At 38.3% G+C, this 25,363-nt stretch overlaps 1 protein-coding gene across 10 annotated transcripts; it reads left to right on the top strand.

The window, feature by feature from the left end:
- Positions 1 to 260: 260 nt before the first annotated feature.
- Positions 261 to 23,098, top strand: TTLL1 (tubulin tyrosine ligase like 1). Of its 10 annotated transcripts, XR_003253839.1 has the most exons (14): positions 261 to 344; positions 3,872 to 3,974; positions 4,681 to 4,813; positions 5,183 to 5,299; positions 7,088 to 7,296; positions 9,638 to 9,818; positions 10,891 to 11,025; positions 11,196 to 11,304; positions 14,163 to 14,306; positions 16,100 to 16,186; positions 17,318 to 17,481; positions 18,920 to 19,141; positions 21,434 to 21,706; positions 22,646 to 23,098. XR_003253839.1 is itself a non-coding variant. In XM_026067796.1 (12 exons), the coding sequence occupies exons 3-12, from the start codon at positions 4,737 to 4,739 to the stop codon at positions 19,047 to 19,049; spliced, it is 1,353 nt and encodes a 450-aa protein (XP_025923581.1). In that variant the 5' UTR covers positions 261 to 344; positions 3,872 to 3,974; positions 4,681 to 4,736; the 3' UTR covers positions 19,050 to 20,847. The 10 variants fall into 10 exon arrangements, 4 of the variants coding, with proteins under 4 accessions (XP_025923581.1, XP_025923584.1, XP_025923582.1 ...); XR_003253840.1 differs by lacking the exon at positions 22,646 to 23,098 and having other exon boundaries at positions 18,920 to 19,116; positions 21,434 to 21,742; XR_003253838.1 differs by lacking the exon at positions 22,646 to 23,098 and having other exon boundaries at positions 21,434 to 21,742.
- Positions 23,099 to 25,363: the final 2,265 nt, after the last annotated feature.

The following is a 25,363-nucleotide window of genomic DNA, read 5'->3' as shown; positions in this document are numbered from 1 at the left end:
GCGTGCCGCCCTAGCGGCGCGGCTGCCGGGGGCGCGGGGTTACGCGGCTGCAGCCGCAGTCACGCCGCGAAGGGCGCCGAGCTCAGCCGCTGCGGGACGCCCGCTCCCCGCCGCCGCCATATCACGGCGACCGCGGCCCGGTCCRGGCGCCAGGGGGCGGGGCCGCAGCGCGTCTCTCTAGCAACCGAGGCCCCACCCTCCTCCGGAAGTCCCGCCCCTCAGCCGCGTCGCGGTTGCTAGGGAGCGGCGCCGGAAGTGGCGGGGCGGCAGTGGCGGGGGCCATGGGGCAGGGGGCAGCCCACGGCGCCCGCGGAGCGTGAGGGGCGGCCCCTCGCCGCCGGCAGGTGAGAGCGGCTCGGCCCGGCCCGGCCCGCCCCCCTCCCACCCCCCTCCCCCGCGCTATCGCGACACGACGGCGGGGTCCTTCCCTGTCGGGCGGGCCCGGGGGGGAGGAGGCGAGGCCCTGTCCCTTCCTGCGGCTGTCGCGACATGGCGCTGCGTTTTCCTGCGTCTCTGCTGCTCCCCGCCTCTCCTGTGTGCGTGCCTTTCTCCCTCAGGTTTCTAGCAGGTCTCTAACGAGCTCCTGCTTCCACTTGACTCATCATTTCTGTCGCTGTTAGTTACAGCTCGTTCGCTTTTCGGCCCCTTGTTATCTGATATCTCCAGTTCTCCTGTTTTGGGAATCATGTTGTCAGATCCTCCTGCTCTTCTCTAATGGCGCGGCTTGCATCAGTTGAACTGGATTTTCTGGTAGCAAACTTAATAATGAACTGCAGCGATGTTTTCAACGGTTAGAGGCAAGAAGAACTTGCAAGACCAGGAAACCCCATTCACACACAGACACCAGCACTGCTTAGTTGCACTTATTTTGGAGTGTTAATAGATGATATGTGATCTGCACAAGTAGTTTTAGTAGTGACAGTAACTCCTAAGAAAAATGCCATTGGGGTGCTTTGGGGTCTCACCACCGCCTTGTGAGTTCGTGGGGCCGTCACCTATGGTTAGGCTGCTGCCAAGTGTCTTTAAGATTGTTTGCTGTTGCTGGGACCAGTGTGCAGTAAACACAGTATTTCAGAGAAGTGTCAGGTCTACTGTGCCTGTAGTACAAATCTGTTGTTTCCTGGGTAGCAAGTCTAGTGCCCTGAGAAGGATTTGACTTACCCTACCATATGCAAAGTCAAGGCTGTGTTATATGGCTTTTCCTTGACTTTTACAAAAGCTAAGGTTCTCAGCTGATCAAAATTTTGAATGCTGGGGTTATCTCATCAGATCATCTCAGAATACCTACTTGCACATTAGAGGATTCCCGTAGAAAATTAAATTGGACTAAATTATATTATTGAAAATAATTAAATTTTCTGTTCAACTTAATGTGTTATTTTCCTATGACTTCTTGTCTGCAGGTATGAGCACAAGATTTTATTTACAGACCAGTTAAATAACTAACTATTAGTTAGATAACTAAACTACCCACATAAACCAAGGACTAATATTCAATCCTCTGTTGTATTGCTAGTCCTCTTGTAGCAGCAGGGATCTATAAGGCCTGAAGCTCCCAAAACAGGAGAAGAATGATGCTCTTGTAATTTTTCTTTTCATTTGTGGTGGAAGTTCAATTCAGTTTTTAGCTTTGACTTAGCTTAAATTTAGTGTGACCTTCCTGTGAGTGAGTGTAATGGAATTGTTCTGTTGGGATTGTCTCTGACTTCTGAAATCAAACCATGCAGTCTCTGGGAGGAAGGTAGCACAGTTAGTTATGGAGCAGTCCCACCTGCTACCACAGACCCGTTTTGCTGATCGGTGCACGCAGTCTTTCAGGATTCCTTGTCATAGGATATATTGAAATAATCATGTATTGAAGTAAAAGACTCTATAGAAAGGATACTATAACAGTTTCCTTCTAACTTTGTTTTCAGAAGTTATTTTATTACAGCAATGGCGTGAAGTACCTAAAGTGCAGTTTGTGGCTGACAACCTGCACTTCTAATGCCTACTGCAATTTTGTGACCTCTCTTATCTGACCTGGTAGATGGGGAGGAATGGTATGAGGCAAAGGTGCCTGGGTCATGTGAGGGATGCACACAGGTTTAGGATGCTCCTTCTAGCAGGTGTCCTTTGAGCACCAGGGTCATCACTGCCACCTTTGATCTATATCCACCCTTTCCTTTCTCGTGGCAATATAGCACCAGTACCTCTTCTGGGCACTAGGAGTCGTTTTGTTGGCACAACTGGACAAAAAAGCAGAGATGGCATTAACTGTTGCATCCCAGAGTATAAATGAGTTTCCAGCATTAGGAGTTTTGGCAAAGTAGCCCTGCTTGTGGCAGCGTATCCAATCTCTTAGTTTTTGCCAAGCTGCAGCTACATGCTACAAGCTAAAGACAGAGATGTGTACAGCTACATATGTCCAATGCAGCGTTTCTGGAAGTACGAGCCCTGAGGAGGGTATAGCTTGCGTACTGAGGGTGCTGGGATGAGACAAGCTGGAGAAGTAGGGAGCAAGATTAGAGAGGCAGGTGACAGAGAGGCAGGTATAAAGTTGGGGTTAGGTGTTAGTAAATCTAACAGGGAACTTGGAGGTGTGGAGTGTAGTTTTTTAAGGTCTTTTAACATTTYTGTAGTAGTTTAGTTAATGTTAATGTAGTACTTAATGTGGGTTTTTTTGAAGGGACAATTCTATTCCAGGCTGTCTTATCCCTGAACTTTTAAAACCACAACAAGATTGTGTATGGTACTAGTGAGTCCCTTATTATGTATCRTAGATATTTCGATATAAATAGATTAGTCCCTTTATTTAATTTGTTTTTGATTTGGTAGCATCTAAAAGGCCTAGCGAAAGATCATGACCTTGCAGAACTAAGTGTTGTTTAAATACAGAAAAAAGACCCTGAGCCCACATATGCTCTTCCCTGTCTATTAAAGGTTGATTTCCATTTGACCTGCCAATGTGAATAAAAATAAGTGTGCCTAAAACTCTTCAAGATCAAAGTCTACTAGAAAAAAATCTGTGCCTTGTGGAGTTTTGCAGTTTAAATTGACTAGGCAGGAAAAAGTGTGAGCACTATATAATGGACTGTGCCTCTCAGAAAGAGAGGATCCATAGGGGTGTTGGCTTGCTAATAGATGTATGTCTCTATATCTAGTCCGGAAACTGAAGACCTCTTGAATTCCAGTCCAATATCTTAGTTGCAGAAATTATATTAATTACATTAATTACTTACTTGTATTAATTACATTACCACATTAGTAAAGATAATTTGAAGTTTTACCTGGCTTTTCGATTAAAAATTTTATGTAGAGGGAGCAGTAGATGGTGTTATACGCATGTGTAACTCCAGTCTCTCCCACTTCCTTGCATGACAGGGTTTTTGTTCTTGAGAGAAGCATATGCCAAAGAATGTGCTTTTGGCTCAAAGAGAAGAGCAGGAATTGATCTGAGTAGCTTTTAAACTAACTCATAGACTCTCTCCTGAATCAGCACTTTTCTGTAGTGAAAACTTGCTGGGCAGCAAGTTTAAAACTAATTTATGGAGTGTACTGCTRAAAGACTAAACAGCAATATTGAAACTGCTTACCATAGCTGTCTGCCCTTGACTTTATCCGTCATATCATTTGCTCATTAATGCATGATTGTTAGCTTGCTTAATAGTTGTGTAGTAAAGTCATCAGACCTAGATCCTAGGAGGTCGGGCTCTAGCACCTGTTTAGAGGCTGGGTAAACGTGCTAAAAATTGTATGTGGTACAGTGCTCTGTCCACATCCGCTGGGTTGCAGGCTTCCAGCTCTAGGCTGCCTATGCTGGAATGGCAGCGTGTTTGAACTTATTTCAGTGCCCCCACCTTCACTGGAATTACGTTAATCTGTGATACAGGGCAGTGGTTTTCAACGCTGGATGTGCAGAATGTAGTTGGATGAGGAGACACAGCGTGAAGGGGATCCCACCGAGCTGCCCTGGTGAAGGAGAACGCAAGTGGGTAAGTGCTGAGTGAGTGCCTGCTGCTGTCAGAGACACTTCAACCTGCCCTTTAGAGAGGTGGCAACTGTGGGTGCCTCTCCCTGGCTTGGCTTGTCCTCACACCATCATCAGTGCATTTGTTGTCCATTTCCACCCTGTTAGCATAAGCTGAACAGAGAGAGTTTCAGGCTGGATATAAGGAAAAACCTTTTCCCCATGAGGACAGGCAATCAGTGAGGCAGCATGCCCAGAAAAGCTGTGCTATCTCCATCCTTGGAGGTTTTCAAAGTGCAGCTGGATAAAGCCCTGAGCAGCCAGGTCTGACCTCACGGGTAACCCTGCTTTGGGCAGAAGGCTGCACTAGAGTCCTCCTGAGGCCCCTTCCAACTCAAGTGAGCCTATGATCCCAACAGAAGTAAAAGGCTGACAAGCAAGAGATCTAATGTAGAAAGTGACGTCCAGGAGTCAAGAATTGAAATGCAGTTTGTAAGGACTGTTTTAACAACCTTAGGTTTGGGAAATCCTGCTATTGAGGGTTTAATAACATAAGTGTATCCTCCCTGCAGCTAGAGCAAGCAGCAAAATCATGATCACATGAAATACAGAAAAGACAACAAAAAGATGGCAACATTGTTTTGATTCTTTTCTGTGTAATTTAGCAAATTGTGATTTTTGATAGGATGTGTAAAAGATTTCTTTTGGAAATGTACTTTTTGTGTCTACAGTCACTGAGTGGAGTTATCTGTAAGAACTCTCCAACTTCAAAACAGACCCCAAAACCATGTATACATATAAGTCTTGGTTTGAAGCAATAAAATGTCTGTGCTCTACACTTTGTTCTGGAAACATTACCACCCAGTRAGTGTATGATACTGATTTCTGTCATTGGTGTGCATTAAGGAGAGGCTTGAGCTGTGTGCCCCCTCACAGAAGGTGGATTAGCTGGAAAGATCCTTTTAACTGTGAAAGTTGAAGTGTGAAAGATCCTTGTAACTAGTGTTGCTTCTGTTTGTAGTTGTCCAGCTGATAAACATAGGTTTCAGTCTGAAACTAAGACATTGTTTTCCTCAATTTTAAATTGATTTATTTCTTCCATCTTGCTTAAACTAAAACACTCTCTAGATGCCTCTTTTCTTCCCCTGCAATTTTCCTGGTTTGTGTTCTCCCCTTTTRTTTTCTACTTCACATCTTAAAACTTTCTTTACTAACAAGTTGATTCTGTTTTAGGAAAATGGCAGGAAAAGTGAAGTGGGTAACTGACATAGAAAAATCTGTTTTGATAAACAACTTTGAAAAAAGAGGCTGGATTCAGGTGGCAGAAAATGAAGACTGGAATTTTTATTGGTAAGTACACTAATTTGTGAAGTATTTTGATATCCTATGCTATTACCATTAGTAATATAACAAAATGCATATTTAAAAATAAAAGATACACAAATTAGCATTAATTTAGTGCAGTGCTCCTAAGAGTGTAACACTGTTTCATTGCTTCTGTAATTTCTTATAGCATTCGTGGTCCTCAGTTCAGATTTGTATGGGTAGATTCCTGTATCTGTTCAGGCCTGCTGAAGTCATTAGGATTCCTCAGGGTACAAGGTCCTATCTGCATGGATCAATTCCCATGCTGTTAACCTCAGATATCTTTGCAGTTTGCCAAAGGGTTTTGTCAGAGAGCGGGAAATCACTACCCTATCAAAATACCAATCACTTCTGGGAGTAGGAATTGTAAAAACCCCAGGGGAAAGGCTGTATTCTCTGTGGGTTTGGTTTGTTCGTTTGGTTGGGTTTTTTTAATGTGATACCTGATTTCAGTCGAACTTATTGTACATAGTAAATAGAGTTCTTCTGCTACTATTGGAGGGGGTTTATGGCCTGAGGAAACTTTGCATGTATCTTTCCAAAGCTTTCCAACAATATAACATAAGCAAAAGGATTCAAGAACACAAGGTTGCTATATACAATATTCTTTTATCAAACTGACACAGACTTGCCCTGTTACCAGAGTGCAGTCTCTTGTAACAAAGACCTCAAGAATTGTACTTTTCTCCTCCTTCATGATAAAGGGTTATATGGAGACTAATTATTCAGCATCTCAGTACTGAGAGTGAATGATGGAATTTAATCAAGCTAATGGTAAATATAGGAAAAGAAATAACCTGCCTTTTTATTTGGTTAAATGTTGTCCTAAAATGCAGTAATCTATTAAAAATAAGGCAAACCAATATTTATTTAAGTAAATCAAGCAATTTTTATTGTCCTTTCCAAATACAAGAGAATATAAATTTTGCAGTATAAACTGCTATTCTTTGTTAACAACTGATTTAAATTGGTAGGAATCTAGTAATCTGCTCATGCTTTTGCAATGTGGTTGGGGGCAGGTGTGGGGGAACAGGTCACTCATGGAAACTCTTGTGTGACTGTTATTTCGTTATTTTTTTTCCTAAAATGATAATGTAGCAGATTGGAAATGTAAGAATATTTCCTGGATGTCATCAATGTAAAAGCTCTAATACAGAAAATTCTACGTATCTATGGCTCTGCTCTTATACAAGAGAGAACTGATTTGATGACTTCTCACTGTAGTGCTCTGATCTGGCATTTACTGCTGTTCTTAGTAAGAACTCTGAATCACAATACTCAATGCATACGTATGCTTGATGTCTTTTAGAATCCAAATAGCAGATAGTGAGTAGGAGGTTTTTTTTATGCTTTTTTTTTTTTTTTAATAAAAGCTGAATTTCCAGGGAGTGAAGTAATAGATTTAGAAAGATGCTGCTGTAGTGTTTGGGTGCATATTAGTCCTTTTTAGGCCCTGCTGGGGGTTGACCTAAGTATCAACAAGCCAGCATCTAGTAAGAGCCAAGGTGTCAGCTGCCTTTTCTCACCATCTGCCCCAATTTCAGTAGTAGCAGAGGGATTAGTAAAACCTGTGGTATGATTTGATTTGGTTTTGGTAATAGAGGTTCGGGGTATGCTGGATAGTCACTGCAGCAAAGTATTATACCATACAGAGAAATCATAAACAGAGAGGAAAAAATTGAAGTGTAAATTACAAATAATAGAAATTTCAACCTTGTCCTCCTGAGTTGTGTTTCTTGGGACAACTTGTTTGACATCTGTCATTTCTTTCAGGATGAGTGTACAAACCATCAGAAATGTTTTCAGTGTGGAAACCGGTTACCGCCTTTCTGATGACCAAATTGTCAATCATTTCCCAAACCACTATGAACTGACCAGGAAGGATTTGATGGTAAAGAATATCAAGCGATACAGAAAGGAACTTGAGAAAGAAGGGAGTCCTCTTGCAGAAAAGGATGAAAATGGGAAATACATTTATTTGGGTATGTAGTTCTCATTATCAGCATTAATTGTGTTTCCTGTGTGGTCAATAACCTGTTGGCCTTGTAACTTCAGACAGTACTAGAACAGCACATTAATGTACAAATTATTCTAATTTACATGTTGCTGCTTCAGTGCAATGCAGTCAGTAGAAAAACTACTGCTCGCAAAAGTGTGGGCAATGGAAGTTGTCTGTTTTTATTGGGTTGCTTTTGGAGACCTATCTAAAACCKATGTGTGTCTGATTCATCACAGGGAGGTAATTTAGTCGGAGCCCAGCTCTTTTTTCAGTGGAAATGGAATTGAATTAGCTCTTCTGTGCATAAAGCTCTGAACCTTTAATGTGTTAGAACACTTAAGTGACCGTCTTCTGTCGGAGTGGGGGGAACGGGCCCGGAGTAACGATGAGTCTCAATATGAGTATGGTCGTTCTCCCTTTATTAGAGCTTACACAAAGTATATATATCGACAAGCAATACGCATGCGCTAGCAATAGTTACATGATTGGTTACAGTTTCTGTCCATACGTATAAAGCAGATACATGATTGGTGCAAGGTTGCTGTCCGCGCTCCATCGACCTTTATGGAACCTAGTTCCGTCCAGACTTGTTTACCAGTTTTGTGAATACCTTCTTTTGTAGTGCTCAAGGCCGCTGCAAGGCTCGCTCGCCTTGGCCTACATTCCTTCCCTTACCCTGAGAATAGGATTGCTCATCCCAATCAGATCATGCCCTCTCTYGCTTAACCATTCCTCCACAGTCTTCAAATGCTCTGGCACTAACTGTCAATTAAATAGAATAAAGTGTACTCAATACTAAAATTGTTTGCTTCATTCTGCAAATATAAGAACCTTCTTTCCCCCCTTTTCCTCCTCTTTCTTCCTCTCAAATTTGCCACTGGAGAAAAAAAGAAACACAAGGAAAGGGAAAATGATACAAATAGTAATAGTGAATATTTCATATGGAATGTTACATTTTCAAACCTCTTCACAAACCTTGCTTTAGGAGATAATGGCTAATATTTTACAAATTGAGAGAACTGGAGGGGGTGGAACTTGCTTAAGACCTTTTTTGAAATTAGACACAAAGCAGCAAAAAAGATTGAATGCTCTGTTTCCCTGTCATACCACCACAGCAGTGCAGCCTGCTTCCTCTACTATGTGATTAGTAGTAGTCAGTAGTATTCACGGAGGAGCACAAATCCAGTTTATAGGTATGGAAGTTCTGTTTAGACTTGGTTTTGTAAGTAGTAAAGTCCTTAAAGCAAACTACACTTACCAATGCAACATTAACTGCAGTGATCATGAAATGATTATTTTAAATGGAAGGATATACCAAAATAGGTTTGTAACTAGGCTTTTTTTAAATTTTATTTTAAAGGGGGAAAATCGTGGAATTAAGGTACTTAGCAGAAAGATCAGTGATGGAACTGAAAGGCTCTGGAACAAAGATCCAGAACAGAAGGGTTGGAGTTTCTTTAATTCAAAGGTGAAAAAACGTGCACCTGGAAATTTTATACTGGAGCAAAAACTAAAATAAAAGTTTTGCAGAAAGGGTATGGACAGAACTGAATGAGCAAACTCTTCAGAAGAGTAATTTAGGGAAAGTTGGGGAACAAGTGATGACTGCTAGAAAATAAAAAAAAAAAATCATAGGTGGGGGGGAGAAAGTTGTCTTGGAGGTCTGAAAGTGCTGGAATGAAATAAAAATGGGAACATGCTAAACTGACTTACATCTTGGGAAAGCAAAATTAAAAGGTTGTTTAGCCTTGTGAAAATGAAGCAGTGCTGTAAGGATGGGACTGAGAATAATCTGACCACAAAAAGCGAGGAATATTTTTTCCTCAATTTCAGTAATTACAGTAATACTGAGTATAGCAGGAAAGGAAGAATGACTAATGGGAGGTAAACATGGAATTAAAAATTACCACATCCAAAGGGGAAGCAACATCAACGTTCAGATTTTTGTGTGCACAAGTGATGAGATGCTTTGAAGAATCCTGAAAGCTGATACACAAAATTGAGAAAGTTTGATTATGAAAATCAAGTTGCAATGGTAAGATACTCTCTAATTGCACAGCATTTAAACAGGGAAAAAAAAAAAAGATTCAGGTGCATTACGGTCTGTTAATCATGTGGCATGCAATAATTGCCAATTATTTGTTTAAGTAAAAATTACAAACTTGAAGTTAAATAACATAAAAGGCAATATGAGTTTTACTGAAGTTAGATCATGCCAGACTAGAAAAGTGGAAAGCTGGCAAAATTTTTTTGGTCTATATGTTTGAATATCCTTTTCAGATATAGTGTCCTTAATCTTGCACCTTTTTTTTTCTTTAACTTAGATTTTGTACCTGTTACTTTTATGCTTCCTGCTGATTACAATCTCTTTGTTGAAGAATTCAGAAAAAATCCCTCCAGCACTTGGATTATGAAACCTTGTGGGAAAGCTCAAGGAAAAGGAATATTTCTCATCAATAAACTCTCTCAAATTAAAAAGTGGTCTCGAGACAGCAAAACATCTTCGTAAGTGCTGCAGAAAAAACAAACCCCATATTGTACTTCCTGTAATCAGATTCAGTATATCAACATGCTGATTGTTTGATGCATGGGAGAAGTATTCCATTTATCACTATGTCATTAGTAGTTAGTTTTACATTTAATCTCTGATATTGGACTTTCTCCTTCAAATATGTCTTAATGCAACTCTGGTGGAGGAGGTACAAACAGCTGTTCAATTAACTATGCTCTGTAAAAATGCTTTTAATGTTGTGGGGAAAAAAATGTACAAAAGCAAATTGTTCTGCTTCATGGTATTAAATAACAGGAAGTAAGAGAAGAATCTTCCCCTGGGCAATTTGAATCATGATTTTATTTAATATGCATTAATTCACTCTTTAAATTAGTATAATGAAAGGATGCACTTATACGAAGAAAATATGTTGTCAGTTTGGAGCAGAAAGTAATATACCCTCATGTTGATGATCTGCTTCCAAGTGGGTGAAACAGGCTAGCTATTTATGTTTTCTCTTACTAATAAAAGTTTTGCTCACACAACTGATACTAATTCTTTTCTGTCATGAAGTGGCTGGCTGAATTTCAGTTGAGTCATTTTGTTCTATTTACCTTGGAATCTGAAGATTGTCACAATCTGAAAGTTATTTTAGCTTTTCAGTGGTTTACAATTGCACACCAAGCATAAATACAAATATTCTAGGAATATAAGATCTTGACTAAAAAGGTAGGATAATAGTATATGTACTTTGTGCTCATCTGAACCACCAAATGCCCTAAGTACTCTCAGAGGCAAAGACTAGCTTGTAGAACTGCATTCTGAATGGCTCTGTTAGCTACTGCTTTAACTTCAAAACTGCATTTCAATGGGCAATTAATCTTGGTCATTTGTTTTATCTTTTTAGCTTTTTTTGCTACATAAGCCTGATGCCAAGTGCGTATTATTAACCAGTATAACTTTATACATTGTATTGGCAATATGATTTAATATTTCTGTCAATCCAAAACTTAGACCGCTTCTACAGAAGAAAAAGCTAGCAGAACATTAATTGTCACATCCTGAAACATAATGTATGTTTTTCAGATTTGTATCTCAGTCTTCCAAAGAAGCCTATGTGATTTCTCTCTATATCAACAATCCATTATTGATTGGTGGAAAGAAATTTGACCTTCGTCTATACGTTTTAGTATCTACGTATCGTCCACTGAGATGTTATATGTAAGACTGCGTATTTGTATTTGTATTTTGTTATGAAAGGATGTTTAACATAGTCAAAATAATTTTGCCTGTGTTGCACAAAGAAGTTTAACATGCACTTGGTATCCTAACATGCTCTTTTCCTTATATCTTGTTGGCATTTAACATTTTAATTACTTTTTGCATTTAAGGTATAAACTTGGATTTTGCCGGTTTTGCACAGTAAAATATACACCAAGTACTAGTGAACTGGATAACATGTTTGTTCATCTTACAAATGTTGCCATTCAGAAACATGGGGTAAGTGTACTGAGTTCTTAGTGTCTCTTTTATTGCAAGACTGACTTTTTTTTAATTGTCCAAAACTTTGGGAATAAAAAGACTTACTTGTTATACTTTTTATTGTCCTGCAAACAAAATACTTCAACTTGGCTTTGCAAATAAATTAAAAAAAAATCATAAGATTGCAAATCACAAGTATGCAAGATAATAAATGAGATTCAGCACTACGATAGAATGTAGTTTCTTCAGTATCAGCTTGCAGTAATTGAAAGCAGTATTTTTTTCCAAGTCTGCTATCATTAAAATGCTAATATGACACTTAGCAATTGGTTCTGTGAGCAGTGGAATTAATGAAGGCTGGTTCCTGTGGTTTTGTATTTTATAATGGTGCTGAAATATCTCCTGCCTGATCTCCCCTTCCCTCTCTCTCTCCCAAGTAGCTAATTCAAATTTCCTATTTCCAGCACTTAGGCATCACAGTGCCTTTCAGCTCCTTCCTGTGCCCCCCCCCCCCCTTCTTTCTCTGCGTAAGAGAGGCAATGTGCTGTTGTGAGTGTGGAGGTAAATGGTTGCTGACTGGCCAGCTGGTGGCTTCCCCCTGCATGGGCAAAGACAGTGTTCTGCCTGCCTTTCTCTTAGAGGTTTTATTTTTGCTTCCTGTAATTGGCCAGTGATGTTCCTAAATCACGTAGAAACTTAATAGCTTTGACAGCTCATGTCTAAATAGGCTGACATTCACCAGTAAGAAGAAAGGCTGATGGGTTAGGGGTGCCATGAACCAACATGGGCGTACAGTACCATTGCCCAAACCTTGTTTCTTCAGGGAATCCACTTAAAAATACATTATCATTAACAGATGCCCATTACTTATAAACAATGCCTCAGTTACAGTAATTAATACTCTATTAAGTTGCACTATCTAATTGTGTATTTTTTATACTTGGTGCTCTTAAAGGGAAAGAAATATATATATATATATATATATATATATATATATATATGAAATTGCAAGCTTGTTAAATGTGCCTTGTCTGTTTTTATTCTAAGATGTGCAGCGTAGCAGAACTGCTTTTACCTGGGCATTCCTGTAACAACAGTGCAAATCTTAAATGTCACTATGGTAATTATAAACCAGAATAAATGTCAAAATATGACATTTTTCAGTACTGCAAATGTCATCTTAGCTAGGCACCAATTTGTGAAGTGTTTCAGGCACATTATGATTTGACAGGACACACTGGGAATTAGTTGTGGAGAAAGCAGGTCCCATGCTACTTAGAGCATAAATAATGGTGTCTTTGACAGTAGCAGGAACAGGCTAGGCATGTAATGTGCTGCATATCCTGTTATCGTGCACCCATTCTTCATGATCTAAAGAATGGCCTTCAAGATTTCTCCCAAATAAAAGTAGAGATGAAAGAAATTAAGGCAGTAGTAAGGTCACCTGGAAAGAAGGAAGGACTACAGAAGTGGATGTAAAAGAAGTACATTTAAAATGTGGGGTCATTACTGAAGTATTTGGAAAAATGTATGTACCCATGGTAATATTTGTGCTGCAAAATTTGGTTTTGAATTATCATCTTCTGTATGTGTGTCTATAATACAAATAAAATTATGATAATTCTTCTATTTAATCATCTTCAGTTAGTGATCTTCCATGGAGACATTTCACTTTGTTTTGATATTTTTCATTAAATAGCTGTTATTATGCAAAGCTCTATCCAGTTGCAATCTATTTTGGTTTGAATAGTTGTTCTCAAAGGCAAAGACGGTTGAAACTTTGATCTCTGTCCCCTGGCTGGAATCTGTGGTCTTAAGACATTTTTTTCCGTGGAGTAAGTCCTGAGAACCATGTCTCAGATTTGTCCAGTCTTTCAAATTTACTAAGGGGGAAACTGTAGAAAAGGCCTATAAATAGACAGAGACTTCTCTGAACTTATTTTAGAGGAGGAAAGATTTCATTCCTCAGAGAACTTTTTTCTACTTTAGGCATTCTGCTTTTTATAATTTAGCAGGCATATAGTTGGTAATTCTTAGAAATGTTCCCAGGAGCATTTTTATGCAGGGACAAAGCATATGTCCCAAGAGCTATCTAGGGGCTGAATGGGGATGTCTTATCATCGGTAAGACTACTCTCTGATTTTTGTCTTTCCATTTGAAGACAATATATTGCAGGGCCTTGACAGCCTCTGAAAAGCAAAATATAAGGTAACCTCCTTTTTTCTCCCATTCTATTTCAGTAGAACTTAATGATTTTTCTAGATTAAAATACTGTATTACATGAAAAAATAACCTTCAAAAATAATTCAGGTGTCACCTTACTGTTCTCATGAATGTGACTGTTGTCAGTAGTGCTATTAAGAAGATGCCGTGTTTGTCTTTTACTTTTGAGAAACAAACAAGTTGCATTTTAAATGAATAAACACAGACAAGCACTTTTCAAATAATGCTGCATTTTTAAAAGGTTAACTTCAGTGAAACTCAGCTATTGTTAAATTAACTACTTTTTCCTCATCCCCAGTGGACAAAAAAGCCAAATTCTTTCCTTTTACATTTTCAAATTTAGATTTCCCAATCATATTTTACTATGAAGTTGTCAGAGTACAATTTTTTTTTTAAGGCAAGATTTATTACTTGATTTGTGATAAGCACTATAAACATATATAGCTGTAATAAAAATGGTTGTTTATAGAGGGCAGTTCAAAGTAAAGCTGAAGCCTTTGTGAAGTTGTAAAATAGAGTAAAAACAGTTTGCTTAGTTTGTTTTTAAAGCAATACTTGTATGAAAGTTTAAGTGGCCTGCTTATATGAATGAAGGCAAAACTGCTGAGCAAATTCGAAATCTGAAAGACTGAATTAATTCCTTAACTCTTCAGGATGATTACAATCATATCCATGGAGGCAAGTGGACAGTGAGTAACTTGCGTCTGTATCTGGAAAGCACCCGTGGAAAGGAAGTCACAAACAAATTATTTGATGAAATTCACTGGATAATTGTGCAGTCACTGAAGGCTGTTGCAGTGAGTACTGTTTCTGGAATGCTGCCAGTGGTAGCATTATGGCTGCAGACTTTTCATAACCGTGAGAGTGAGCTTGCCTTTATTTAAAATAACCCCCCCAAAATAAAGTCTATTTCCTGCTGTTTGAGTGCTGGTGTTGATGGTTTCTGCAGTTCTGTGGTCTCTTGATCTCCCTGAGCTAGGTGAACTTGAATCTTGAGTGGGTGAGCAAGCTATCTGAACATATTAAAGAAGYGAATAAATCTCGAGGGCTTTGTGAACTATTTAATATGACTTGATACTGCCTTTGTGAATAGTGTTAAGTTCTGCCAAGGCTCATGATGTCATTTCAGCAATAACAAATGTGTCAAAGAAAAAAATAGCTCTGGAGGGCAATTTATCAAACAAAATGTAAGGGCATTAGTTCAACAGAATTACATAACTCTACTTTCAGCTCTTTTATATGCAACTTATTTAGCTATCAGAAACTTTTACTTTAAAGAAAGAAACAAACAAAAAAGTAGCAATCAATCTTCTCTGCTTGAGTAACTTTCCAGTGTTTGGGTAATATCGCATGCTTCCATTAGAGAGCAGGTACCACTCCATGGATTAGCTGGGGTAAGCAAAGAGCTCTCTGCCTCCAAAAGGGGTTATCCTGTTCCCAAGTACATGGGCCTGTCATCTCCTGGCACCATCATGAGTTGAGTCAGCTCACTCATCCAACTGAAAACTACTATCTTATTTTTTCTGCTGGTTTAGTTTTTTGCCAGTTTAATGAGTTGAATTACCTCACTGAAGGTTCAGGAGGACCAAGAGAGAGGATGGGTCATGAAGCTAGGATCTGTGGGAGGTGGGGGAGCATGGCTCAGCTCAGCCTCTGCTGTGCAATTGAACTGAAACCAGATGTGAGAGGAAAAGGGAGTTAATCCAAATGTTAGCAGAACCCGAAAAGAGAAGAGAAAAAGTGTTGAGAATATAGAGGAGGAAATGTTTTGATCAGCTTCAGTACTTCTCTGTCTTCCTGAGAATGGCAAATGTAATGAGAGATCCTCATTTTTGTTTCCCTCCTGCACTCCCTGAAGAAGTGAAAAGCTTTTATTGTTAGTCTAGGGGAAGCCATCTCACTAACCTGTTACAAAAGTTTCTTTAAAAGATTTGATGAGATGTGCATAGAAGAAAAGTCTTGGTGTGCAAACTTTCAATCCTTAACAGATGCTGCTGGAAAACCACTGATTCTCTAGAGAATGAGCATCTAAGCATAACTTGGTCCTTGGTCTGTTTTGGCTTTCAGGATCATAGTTGACTTGAGCTGATTAGAATTTAAAAGTGTATCTGGTGATTGTTTGACCTCAAACTTCTGCATAGTTACAGCATTATAATAAAAGAAATGTCTTTGAATAAGTCTCCTTTATTCTGAAGTTTAAAGAACTCATGATTTACGTGAAGCTGTGTTTTGTAAACTTCAAAACTTCCTGATTTTATCTTATTACATGAAGGCTTTAAATATTTTTATTACTTCTGCAAAATATAAAAACACTTACTTTAAAGCTGGAAATATGATGGAAAATTAATGTAAGTTAGTGCTTGGCATTAATGCAATCATTAATATTATAATATTCACTCATAGCTTGAAAAACAACAACAACAACAAAAGGACAATCCTGAACATGCTAGTAAACTTATGCTAGAGTTATAACACTGACAACTGTTGTAGAAGATTCATAATCTAATCACATGTGATTTCTAGCAAAAATAAGTGCGTAATCAGATTACTTACCGAATTGCTGATTTTAATATTTGTTGTCTTGTTTTAGCCTGTAATGAATAATGATAAACACTGCTTTGAGTGTTATGGATACGACATTATCATTGATGACAAGCTTAAACCATGGCTAATTGAGGTAAAGTTGCAGAAAATACAGAAATAACTTCCTCCTCATCTTCTTTCATAGAATAAAGTTAAGTAGGTTTCAGTGCAGTCCTTTCTCCTTTGAAACAATGTCTTTTATTGCTCAGGTAAATGGATTAAGAAAGATGTTAAAAAGTAAAATAGGCCATGTAATGACCAAGTGAGCACGTGCTTTTGTTTTCTATTTCTTTGGTGTTTTGTGGGTTTTTGTTTTGTCTCTTAAATCTAGTGTGTCCATATAATTGGGCTTCAGAGGCTGCCTGAATGTTAGCAGCCTGATTAGATACTGTCTCAGCAGCTGGAAAACTGGCGTTGGCCCAATGGAGCATAACGTCAAACTTGGTAAAACTTAGGGGCTGTCACGGCCTTAGTGTTGCTGGTTGAGAGGAAGGAGAGAAGAGACACGCAGGACAATGGTGAGTTTTGGAAGGCTTCGTGTCCACATAAATTTCTTAGTGTATTCATTTTGGATTTGTATGTTCAACATAATTTTTATCCAGCCCTCTTCTTCCTCTGTCTTATTCCCAAAGATCAAAGGTAAACGGACTTAAAAAAACCAAATTTTTCTAATACGACTTCTTAGTAATAAATATGGAACACAAGGGGTATGTTGAATGAACACCGGTTTGAGGCTTAATTACAACAAGATACAATTTAAGCACTTTGAAGAGAGAGAGAGTGCGTGTTTTTCTCTGGCTCACAGTTTAATAGTAGAGAATTCAGGTTAAGGACATAAAAGCTGTTTACCTCCTGCAGATTTTTGTTTGTAACAATTGTGGGAGCCACCCAGGCAAAATGTAAGCACTTAAATTTATGATTTTAGTACCCATGTAAGCTTAGAAAATAAAACAAAAATCCTTGTTTTGTCAGATTAGCCCTGTTGAATCTCATCTCAACAGAAATCCAGGCTGACGCTGCAGTTACGTAGCAGTGTGTTGTTTTGTTTTGAAGTAAAAAGAAAAATGCCCAATGGGGGATTCCTTCCAATGTCTGTGGCAGTGAAAGATGTGCCTTGAGATGCTGATTCTTAATTTCCCAAGTAGTAGATATTGTTATTACACGTGCTGTCTGGAGAACTATATACCACTCAAAAAATTGATGCTGATGTTTTTTTCTTTTACAGGTCAATGCTTCCCCTTCTCTTACTTCCAGTACTGCTAATGATCGCATCCTGAAGTACAATCTTATTAATGACACGCTTAACATTGCTGTGCCTAACGGGGAAATTCCAGACTGTAAATGGAATAAATCTCCACCAAAAGAGGTTCTCGGCAATTATGAAGTCTTGTAAGTTTTATCAGTCTTCTTCATTTTTTCAGGGGGCTGCAATAGCAACTTTGGAGGTATCAGTTTGCATCAGAGCAGGACTGCCTCGCCTCACTCCCGGGGGAATGTTGCTTATCTGATAAACGCTTGCTCTTACTGAGCTTCTTGCAGCTAGACTTGAGGTACAAAAGTGAGCAGAGTGTTTGTCTTTTACGTGTGTAGAACTTGCATTAGATGGAGTGTAATATGTAGATGGTAGTTAAATAGATAAACATTTGTATCAAATAGCTATAATTTCTCAATTCGTAGAAATGATGCCACTTGACTCTTGTAATTCAAGGATGTGATAAAGAGATGTCAGATACTTTTAAACTATCCTAATATGTTTTACAAAGGAAGAAATCAAGAAGATAGATCTTTTTAATATAGTGCCTGAAAGCTTTATCTAGAATTGGTCTTATGCAGAGGAATACTGTTTTTTAAATACCATGTTGATTACACAGTTTCTAATATTTCCTGAAAAAATACTCAGACAGGTTCTCAAGCGCTAGTGACACAATTGTTCAGTACACTGGAAATGCAGTGGTGTACCTAGCTGATCCTCTAATTCATATCAATCTTAATACTTTTTACATACGTGTTTAACTGTCTTTACTAATATAAGTGTTGGCAGAATTATGATTTAAATTTTAATGAGTGTTACGTACATGGTAGCTGTGAATACCTATACAATAGTGTAATGAGGTATATATTATGACTGGTCTACAAAGTATTGTAGAATTATCTTTCGACAATTACACTAATGCATCTAGAGTCAGTTTCTGCTTGGGATTTAAATAGCAGCTGAGGGGAGTATATGTTAAGGTTGTCCTCGGCCAAAATGGGCTTATATATTTGAAGAACTACTTGTCACTGTGGTTGTGTTACAAAATACACGTTATCAAGTACGTTCAACTTAAACATGCTATTGTTTATTCAGCCCATTCTTTCCCTGCTCGCTCAGTGATGCAATAGTGGAGTTTTTTAACGCTGCAGCTAGCAATCGCTGTTTGCTGACAATTTAGTAAAGTCTGGAGCTGTTGCTTCAGTCTGATGTTCCTGCTTAACCACAGGTCTTTGAAGAGCAGTAGTGAGGAGAATTACAGAAGTACGTGTGAAATTTCACAAGCTTAGTTTCACAACTCAGGAGTTTAACCAAAGCTACCAGATGCTTTTGGGGTTTTTTTGTTTGTTTTGTTTTAATAAAAGGTTACTGAAGGTATTTTTGCTGTTCTTTATTGTTAGGTCACAGGGTAGTATATTTCTTGGAATAATAGTTGTATCTCAAACTATCCATATGTAAACCTATGAGTAGAACAGCTTGTATTAAATTTCAGTGATAGATACTAATATGGAAGACCCACTCTTTTCTGTGTAGTGAATAGCAGGATAAGGCACTGAACAAACTATCTTATTTTAGATATGATGAAGAGATGGCACAAAGTGATGGGCCTGATCGTGACATGCGAAGTCGTTCTGGGCAATCCACTGGAATAAAAGGAAATCGTGCAAGAGATTCAGGAAAGCCTGTGCTGACCACCTGGAAGTGATAACAAAATAAAATCAGTGTAAAAGAATAACTCTTGTTGAAAGAGTTGATTCAGAGCTGCACTGTTGGTAGGAAGACACAATGAACCAAAATGTAATTCTTGAACAGACTGCTTTATTTTGCTGTGGTACATGTGAGAATTATTAAAAGGGGACAATACAGCCTTTGAAAAGACATGAAACAAAGCCTCTAAAACCAGGGATTGTACTGGAGATGCACTGAATTGCTAGTTAATGACATACATGTGTATATATTACTATATATAATATATAACTAATTTCATGCTGCATGTGGTTATATTAGTTCTCTGAAAGCAATGAATTTTATTAAACTTTTAGAAGCATAACTGTTCACACTCTGGAGAAACTAACTTCCCTCAGTAATAATTAAGAGCTTTCCTTAAAGTTGACAATTCAAAATATACATTCTAAAAGAAACCTCTGGCTGTTCTGGATATAATTTATTTTCTTGGAGAGCCTATCTCTAAGCCTTTTAATAAAGGTGGATTCTGTAAAAGGGTGGCAGTGATGAGCRTTATAATAGTATATTGTCACAATGATTTCAGTTTCTTGCTGGTAAGAAATGAGTAACTAACAAAAATAGCAGTACATGGAGTTGAGGCTATGGTCAGTTAATGCAGCTAATGATTTATAACCAGTATTAAGATCCTCGAAAGCAAATCTTTATATGCTGAGGGTCTTTTTTTCCTTTAAATGTTTTGAGCTGCTAAATTTTTAGAGGCAGAGAGTTTCATGACTTGAGGGAACGTTTCRCATGCTATATTGATGCATTATTTTACTAGCTATTCATTTTTATTCTGAGATAATATGCATCTTCACAGAAAACCAGACAAAACAACTACATACTGTAATACATCTCCTTGCTTGTAGCTGATTATAAATCCTTACTTGCACCACAATCTCTTCATGTATTTATGCATGTATATAAGTAAGTACAATATGTCTGTATATTTTTGTAAATTTTGTATGTACTATAACAAAAATATTGTTGCATCCAGTAAGCTACCTCTGGTAGCTCTGATGTCAAAGGTTGTGATGTTTATCTACAAAATGTATAGAGCAAAAATTAAAAATAGGTATTTTGGTCTTCTAACCTAACAGCGTAGTGTATAAATAAACTCGTTGGGTCTGTGATTGGCTGTTGCTTTCACTTGCAGATCCACCAGTTGTTAGGCAGTTATTTATAAATGCCGTAATGTGCAGCTCATACCTTCCTCCCCACTCCCCCCTTTTTTTTTGGGTGGGGGAGAGTTATTGAGAGAAAGATGAGGGAGGTTTAAAAACACATAAATATCCATGTAACCGTAATAAACTCTAATTTGGATGCCACTGATGCAGTGGTACTCAATCTCTGCCTGCCATAGCGGGCAGAGTACTTTGCCTTCCTCTGTGGCAGGCCATTTAAGCACATGCAAAGTAAACATAACTTCTTCCAAAAGCTTTGAATTGAAGTGTGTAGAGCAGACCACCTGCACGACAGAAAACTCCAGTCCCTTTCTCGCTTTTGAAGGCCCTCTGAGAAAGGCAGGCAGCTTCTTGCAAACTGCTTTCATGGGGGCAGTGCTTATGACACTCACTGTGGACCCAATCTGCTGAGAGCAGATTGGGCTGGGGAGGGGGGTCCACATATGGTCTGGAGCTGCCCAGGATCCTCAGACATGACCTGGGATTCATCCTTGCAATAAATAATGAAATACCTAGAATGAATGAGTCCCTCCAAGTGCAATTCTCTTTTTATCTTGTATATTCTGTTTAAATAAAGACCAAAATCCAACTGATTCTCTGGTCTTCTCGCTGGCCTCTGTGATGGCATGATCAAGTTGGCTCTTGAAGTACGGTTAAGAAAAGAAAATTTACCACAAAGCTCATTTTACCATGTAAAGCTCATCTAAATTCTAGGTCTCATAGCTATTGGGTTTGGGTTTTTTGTTCTTTTTTTAATTCCTTACCACGAGCCTTGCTTGTATTTTGAACCATGGCAGATAAACCAGTATTAAGTAGATGTATTGTCTAATATTAGATGTTGTGTTAATGATGTGATGTTTAGCAGGCGGATGTTTCCAGCTTTATCTCTGACTGCCCCTTACTAGTATGTAACAACATGATAGCCTTAGGAAATATTAGGCTGTAATAAATAGTGTTTTGTAGTATGGTTATATTTCCTACAGATAGGTAACACAATGAGGATGTTCTGATAGAAGGAAAATGGAGCTTTCTCTCACTTTGCTTCATTTACACTGCTTGTAATTCATTTCTCTAGTAGTTTGGACAAAAGGTATTTAGGTCTTGTTATATCATAACAGCACTGCAATGGCTACACTAGAATGATCGCTCGTTCCCTTTCTCTTTTTCTCTCTTTGTGCAGCCTACAGTGATGGGCCTTTTTAAGGAAGAGATATATGGAGAAATGCAAAATCTGTTTACAAAGTCAACTTTGCACTGTAACTTTTGGAGTATACAGAAGTCGTAACATTGCTAAAGCAGCTGCAGTGACCTTACTGATCCTGCCTGATGGGGAGGCTTAATGTGAAAGCAAAACCACACCTGGGTTATTAGGATATATTACTGTAGAAGGCTTTAGAGAATAACGCTAGCAGATACTTTTTAGCTGTAGTTCCACAATCAACCAAAATTGATGGTACTGTCAAAATAAATAGTCCTGTTCTTTCAAACACTTGTTTGTAGGTATTTCTCTGTGTTGGCAATAGTGTCTTTGCACATAGGTAGTGAGTTGAATCAAGGCCCCCAGAACACAGCCTCACAAGATATGCAGTATAAGAATGGTATTACTTATAATATTACTTATATTGAATAGTCTTATTTAATTGTTTGGGGGGTTCTAATGGTTTGGAAAGGGTCAACTCAGAGCTTGTATTCTCATAAAGCAGTGTAATGCATCTCTTCCAGTCCTGACTTGTGAAAACCTGTGATCGTATTAAAGTCAGTGAAAGTCTTACTATTGCTTTCAAAAAACAAGGATTTCTTTCCCAGTATGTAGCAGGTATATTTCATTCACATGTAATATTTGCAGGGCAATATTTGATATGGAAGATATTTTTGCAGCAGGGCTCTTGGTTTGGAACAGACAAATCTTTCTTTCTGACCACTGTAGTATTGGGAAAGCATATTTCAAACATTTTACTTGATATCTTTGTAAAAAAAAAAAATCTTTGTAAAAAAAAAAAAAATCTTTTACCATAACTACCATACCATAACTACCATGATTACCGTAACTACCTCATATCTAAACATAGAGTTATTAGTAACTGAAAAAAAAAACACTCTGATAGGAAATTTTGACTAAGTACTCTTAATCTCAAAGGTAGAACTTAGATTTTAAATGTTAATGTAACGTTTTACAGTTATATCTCTAACCAACATATCATTAGTAATTCCTCCTGCTGGCCTGAGCATGAATTCAATAATGCAACGCTCTTTAAAGAGCAAGCAATAGTCAGAATAGGCTGCAGATACAGTGCCCCGTCTCTTCCTGTTCTCACTCCCCTTTCTTTTTGAAAACAATGGGCTAGTGATAGGATGTATCCGACTGCTTTCTCCTCGCTTCCTTTTCTAACAGGCTTTTTGCAGAGGTGGAAATTTGAAGACCTAACTGTATTTTCACTTCTAATATGTGAAAAAACAAGATAGGCAACGGAGGCCTTATGGAACAAAACTGAAAGAGCGTGACATGGCAGATGATGAAGATTGCCTTTCTGATTATTGGTAACAAAAAGCAAACTGAAAGCAAGCAGAATGCCTTTCTCTTCTGTGGAGAGCATGAGGTCTCCTGTAGATAAGTAAAATTTTCTTAAGAAAATCAAACCTGGGAACCTCCATTGTTACATAATGTCTATTTTTCTATGTAAGACCTATTGAAAATACAATGCTGCTTTGAAGGAATTTGAGTAAGAACAGGGTCACAGCCTGTGGTAACTGAAATGAGTCTGTTCTGTGCGTGAAACAGCTTGTCTGAAAGCTCAGAACCGGGGGGATAAGAAGGAAACAAAAGTAGTCATAACTAGCAGGTCTGGGGGAGGCTGGGGAGGAGGGAGGGAGGGAGGAGGGCAATGTGCGAATATTGCGCTGTTGTATGGCTGGTTGTACACGTCATGAAAAGTAAAGCTGAAGAGCTGGTGAGGAGGAGGAGGAGGAACTAGAAAGGAAAACTTTATTGCACGCTCAGGAATAATGTTGCAAACTTTTCACTCTTGCGCTCCTTAACTAAATCCGCTACTGTAGTAAGACAGAACTAATGCTATGAAGTGGTTTTATAAACTGATAAAAGCCTGGGCTTACTCTGCTGTCAGTTGGAACTAAGGTGATTAGGGAGCTGTGTAAGCCAGTGAGGGCATGTGTCTGCTCTAAGCGCTAAGGGGAATTAATGAAGGGCGTGATGTTAATGTGCATAATAAAAGGTGTTACACCTTATGTGGACCCTCTCATTCAAAGGTTAGGTGGTCTTTTTTTTGCTGAAGCCTAATTCTCCAAAAGATTAAAGGCTGTTTTACCTCTGATTGAGAGGGCTTAAATGGGCTTAAATTTGAGTGACTCCACACAGACAGGCTCTTAGTTCTGAGTAACTAACCTTGGACCTAGGCCAGTCAAGCTCCAAGTGTATCTGGCTGTAGGGTAAAGAAACTGTTTTGAGTTTTGGCAGAGCAAAATAAATGAGAAATAACAGTCCTCAAAAGCTCTGGCTTCAGCTAGTGTAATAACTTGCCAAACAGATCTAACATAAATATGTTTTTCAGACCTAAAATGCTGCTCTTCATATGCTCAAGTGATCACTGGCGTAACGTCAGCATTGTACAAAGAATTAAATAGACAAGCACTAAAAAGCCACGGTAATTGTTATAATGACACTGATGCAGAAACAGGTTATTGCTAGAGCTGAATACTCAGGCTTGCTTCCTGGGCACTAACCTTTCTCTCTGTTAGTTCTCTGACATGGAATTAATAAGATTCCCACAGAATAGCTTCTTTATAAGGCTGTAGGAACTCAATTAGAATAAAGGAAACAGCATTATCCCTAAAGCTACTTTGTTGCTGTTGGCTTTACAATAGAACTTCTGCCTAAAATGTCCCCCCATCTCCTGATTCACTTCCTGCTATAGACTCAGCAAAACAATAGGCATTTCACCAAAGATGTACAGCACCGCGCTTCAGCAGGAGAACACGCTGGCAATGCCTCTTTTATCTGTAGTTGAGGAGGGGCTTTACTCTGCCACCGTATACTAGCTCTGTTCCTGAAGTAGTTACTGTTGCATTTACATAGGTGGAAGTATAACCAGAATGTAACTCACATTTTGGGCCTGCTTTATTAAAATAGCTCACTCGAGCCTTCAGTTCAGTGGGAAGAACTCGGTGCCATCTGGTGCCTAGGTTTCAAAATATAAAACTGGTGTCCAGAGCTAGTTATGCTGCAAACCTGTAGGGTTTTCTTTAAAAAAAAAAAAAAAAAGGCACTTTTTGCAAACTTTCTGCTCTCTGCAGAAAACAAAAGTGTATGGTTGAGAAAAGCTGACCTTAGCCGTGATTTTGTTAAAACTTTGATTATTAAGAGGAAATAGGAACATAGGTGAATATAGTGGAAAGATTGATCGTTTCTACTCAGTAGGAGGAAGTTGTTTATGTGCGAGACAGGATTTTTTTTTCTTTCTTTTTTTTTTTTTTTACATTGCCATCAAAGCTTAGGCAAGCTTAAAGAAACTCTCCAACTTGAAGCAATCCATAGCTAGGACCTTTTCAATGGTATGATGACATAGGTGTATCTTTACCGTTAACAGCAAGTCTTCTATGCCTTAATTATTCACAAATTTTGTACTTATTAAAAGCATATCTTTCACATCTGAAATAATCATAGAGATATGTTGTAAAATAGAAAAAGTAGGGCAGTATGAAACACTAATTAAAAACATAAATGTGAAAAGGAGATGATAAAGAATATTTCATACAAATATATATGACTTCAGACAAATATGTCACTATGACAAAGACTGTCAGACAAATATGTAGGACTTACGTAAGAAAAGTTCTTTCCCAATGAAAGTTGGCCAGTTAAGTGGTAAAATTAATTGATTCAAGTGGAGTTAAATTTATTATCCTGAAATTTCATGTTAGTTGTTGGCTTATGCAATCACTAAAGGGATTACATTCACAATTAAAAAATCCATCAGGGTTTCAATTTAGGTTTAAAACTGTAAAAAAATATGTATCATATAAGCTTTCTTAGCTAGATATAAAGATTCTGAAAAGAAGGCTAAAATGTTATTGCAACAAGAGTCAAGAAATACCA

The sequence above is a fragment of the Apteryx rowi genome, unplaced genomic scaffold (assembly GCF_003343035.1).
Source record: "Apteryx rowi isolate R43461 unplaced genomic scaffold, aptRow1 scaffold_263, whole genome shotgun sequence".
NCBI lineage: Eukaryota > Metazoa > Chordata > Aves > Apterygiformes > Apterygidae > Apteryx > Apteryx rowi.
This window is presented reverse-complemented; position numbering and strand designations above follow the sequence as displayed.

Bases quoted from the DNA above. Each gene is read 5' to 3' on its own strand.
- TTLL1 (XM_026067796.1), top strand. From the start codon at position 4,737: ATGTATACATATAAGTCTTGGTTTGAAGCAATAAAATGTCTGTGCTCT. The intron at 7,297-9,637 runs GTATGTAGTTCT...TCTTTAACTTAG, and splicing joins TGGGAAATACATTTATTTGG to ATTTTGTACCTGTTACTTTT. The intron at 11,305-14,162 runs GTAAGTGTACTG...TTAACTCTTCAG, and splicing joins TTGCCATTCAGAAACATGGG to GATGATTACAATCATATCCA.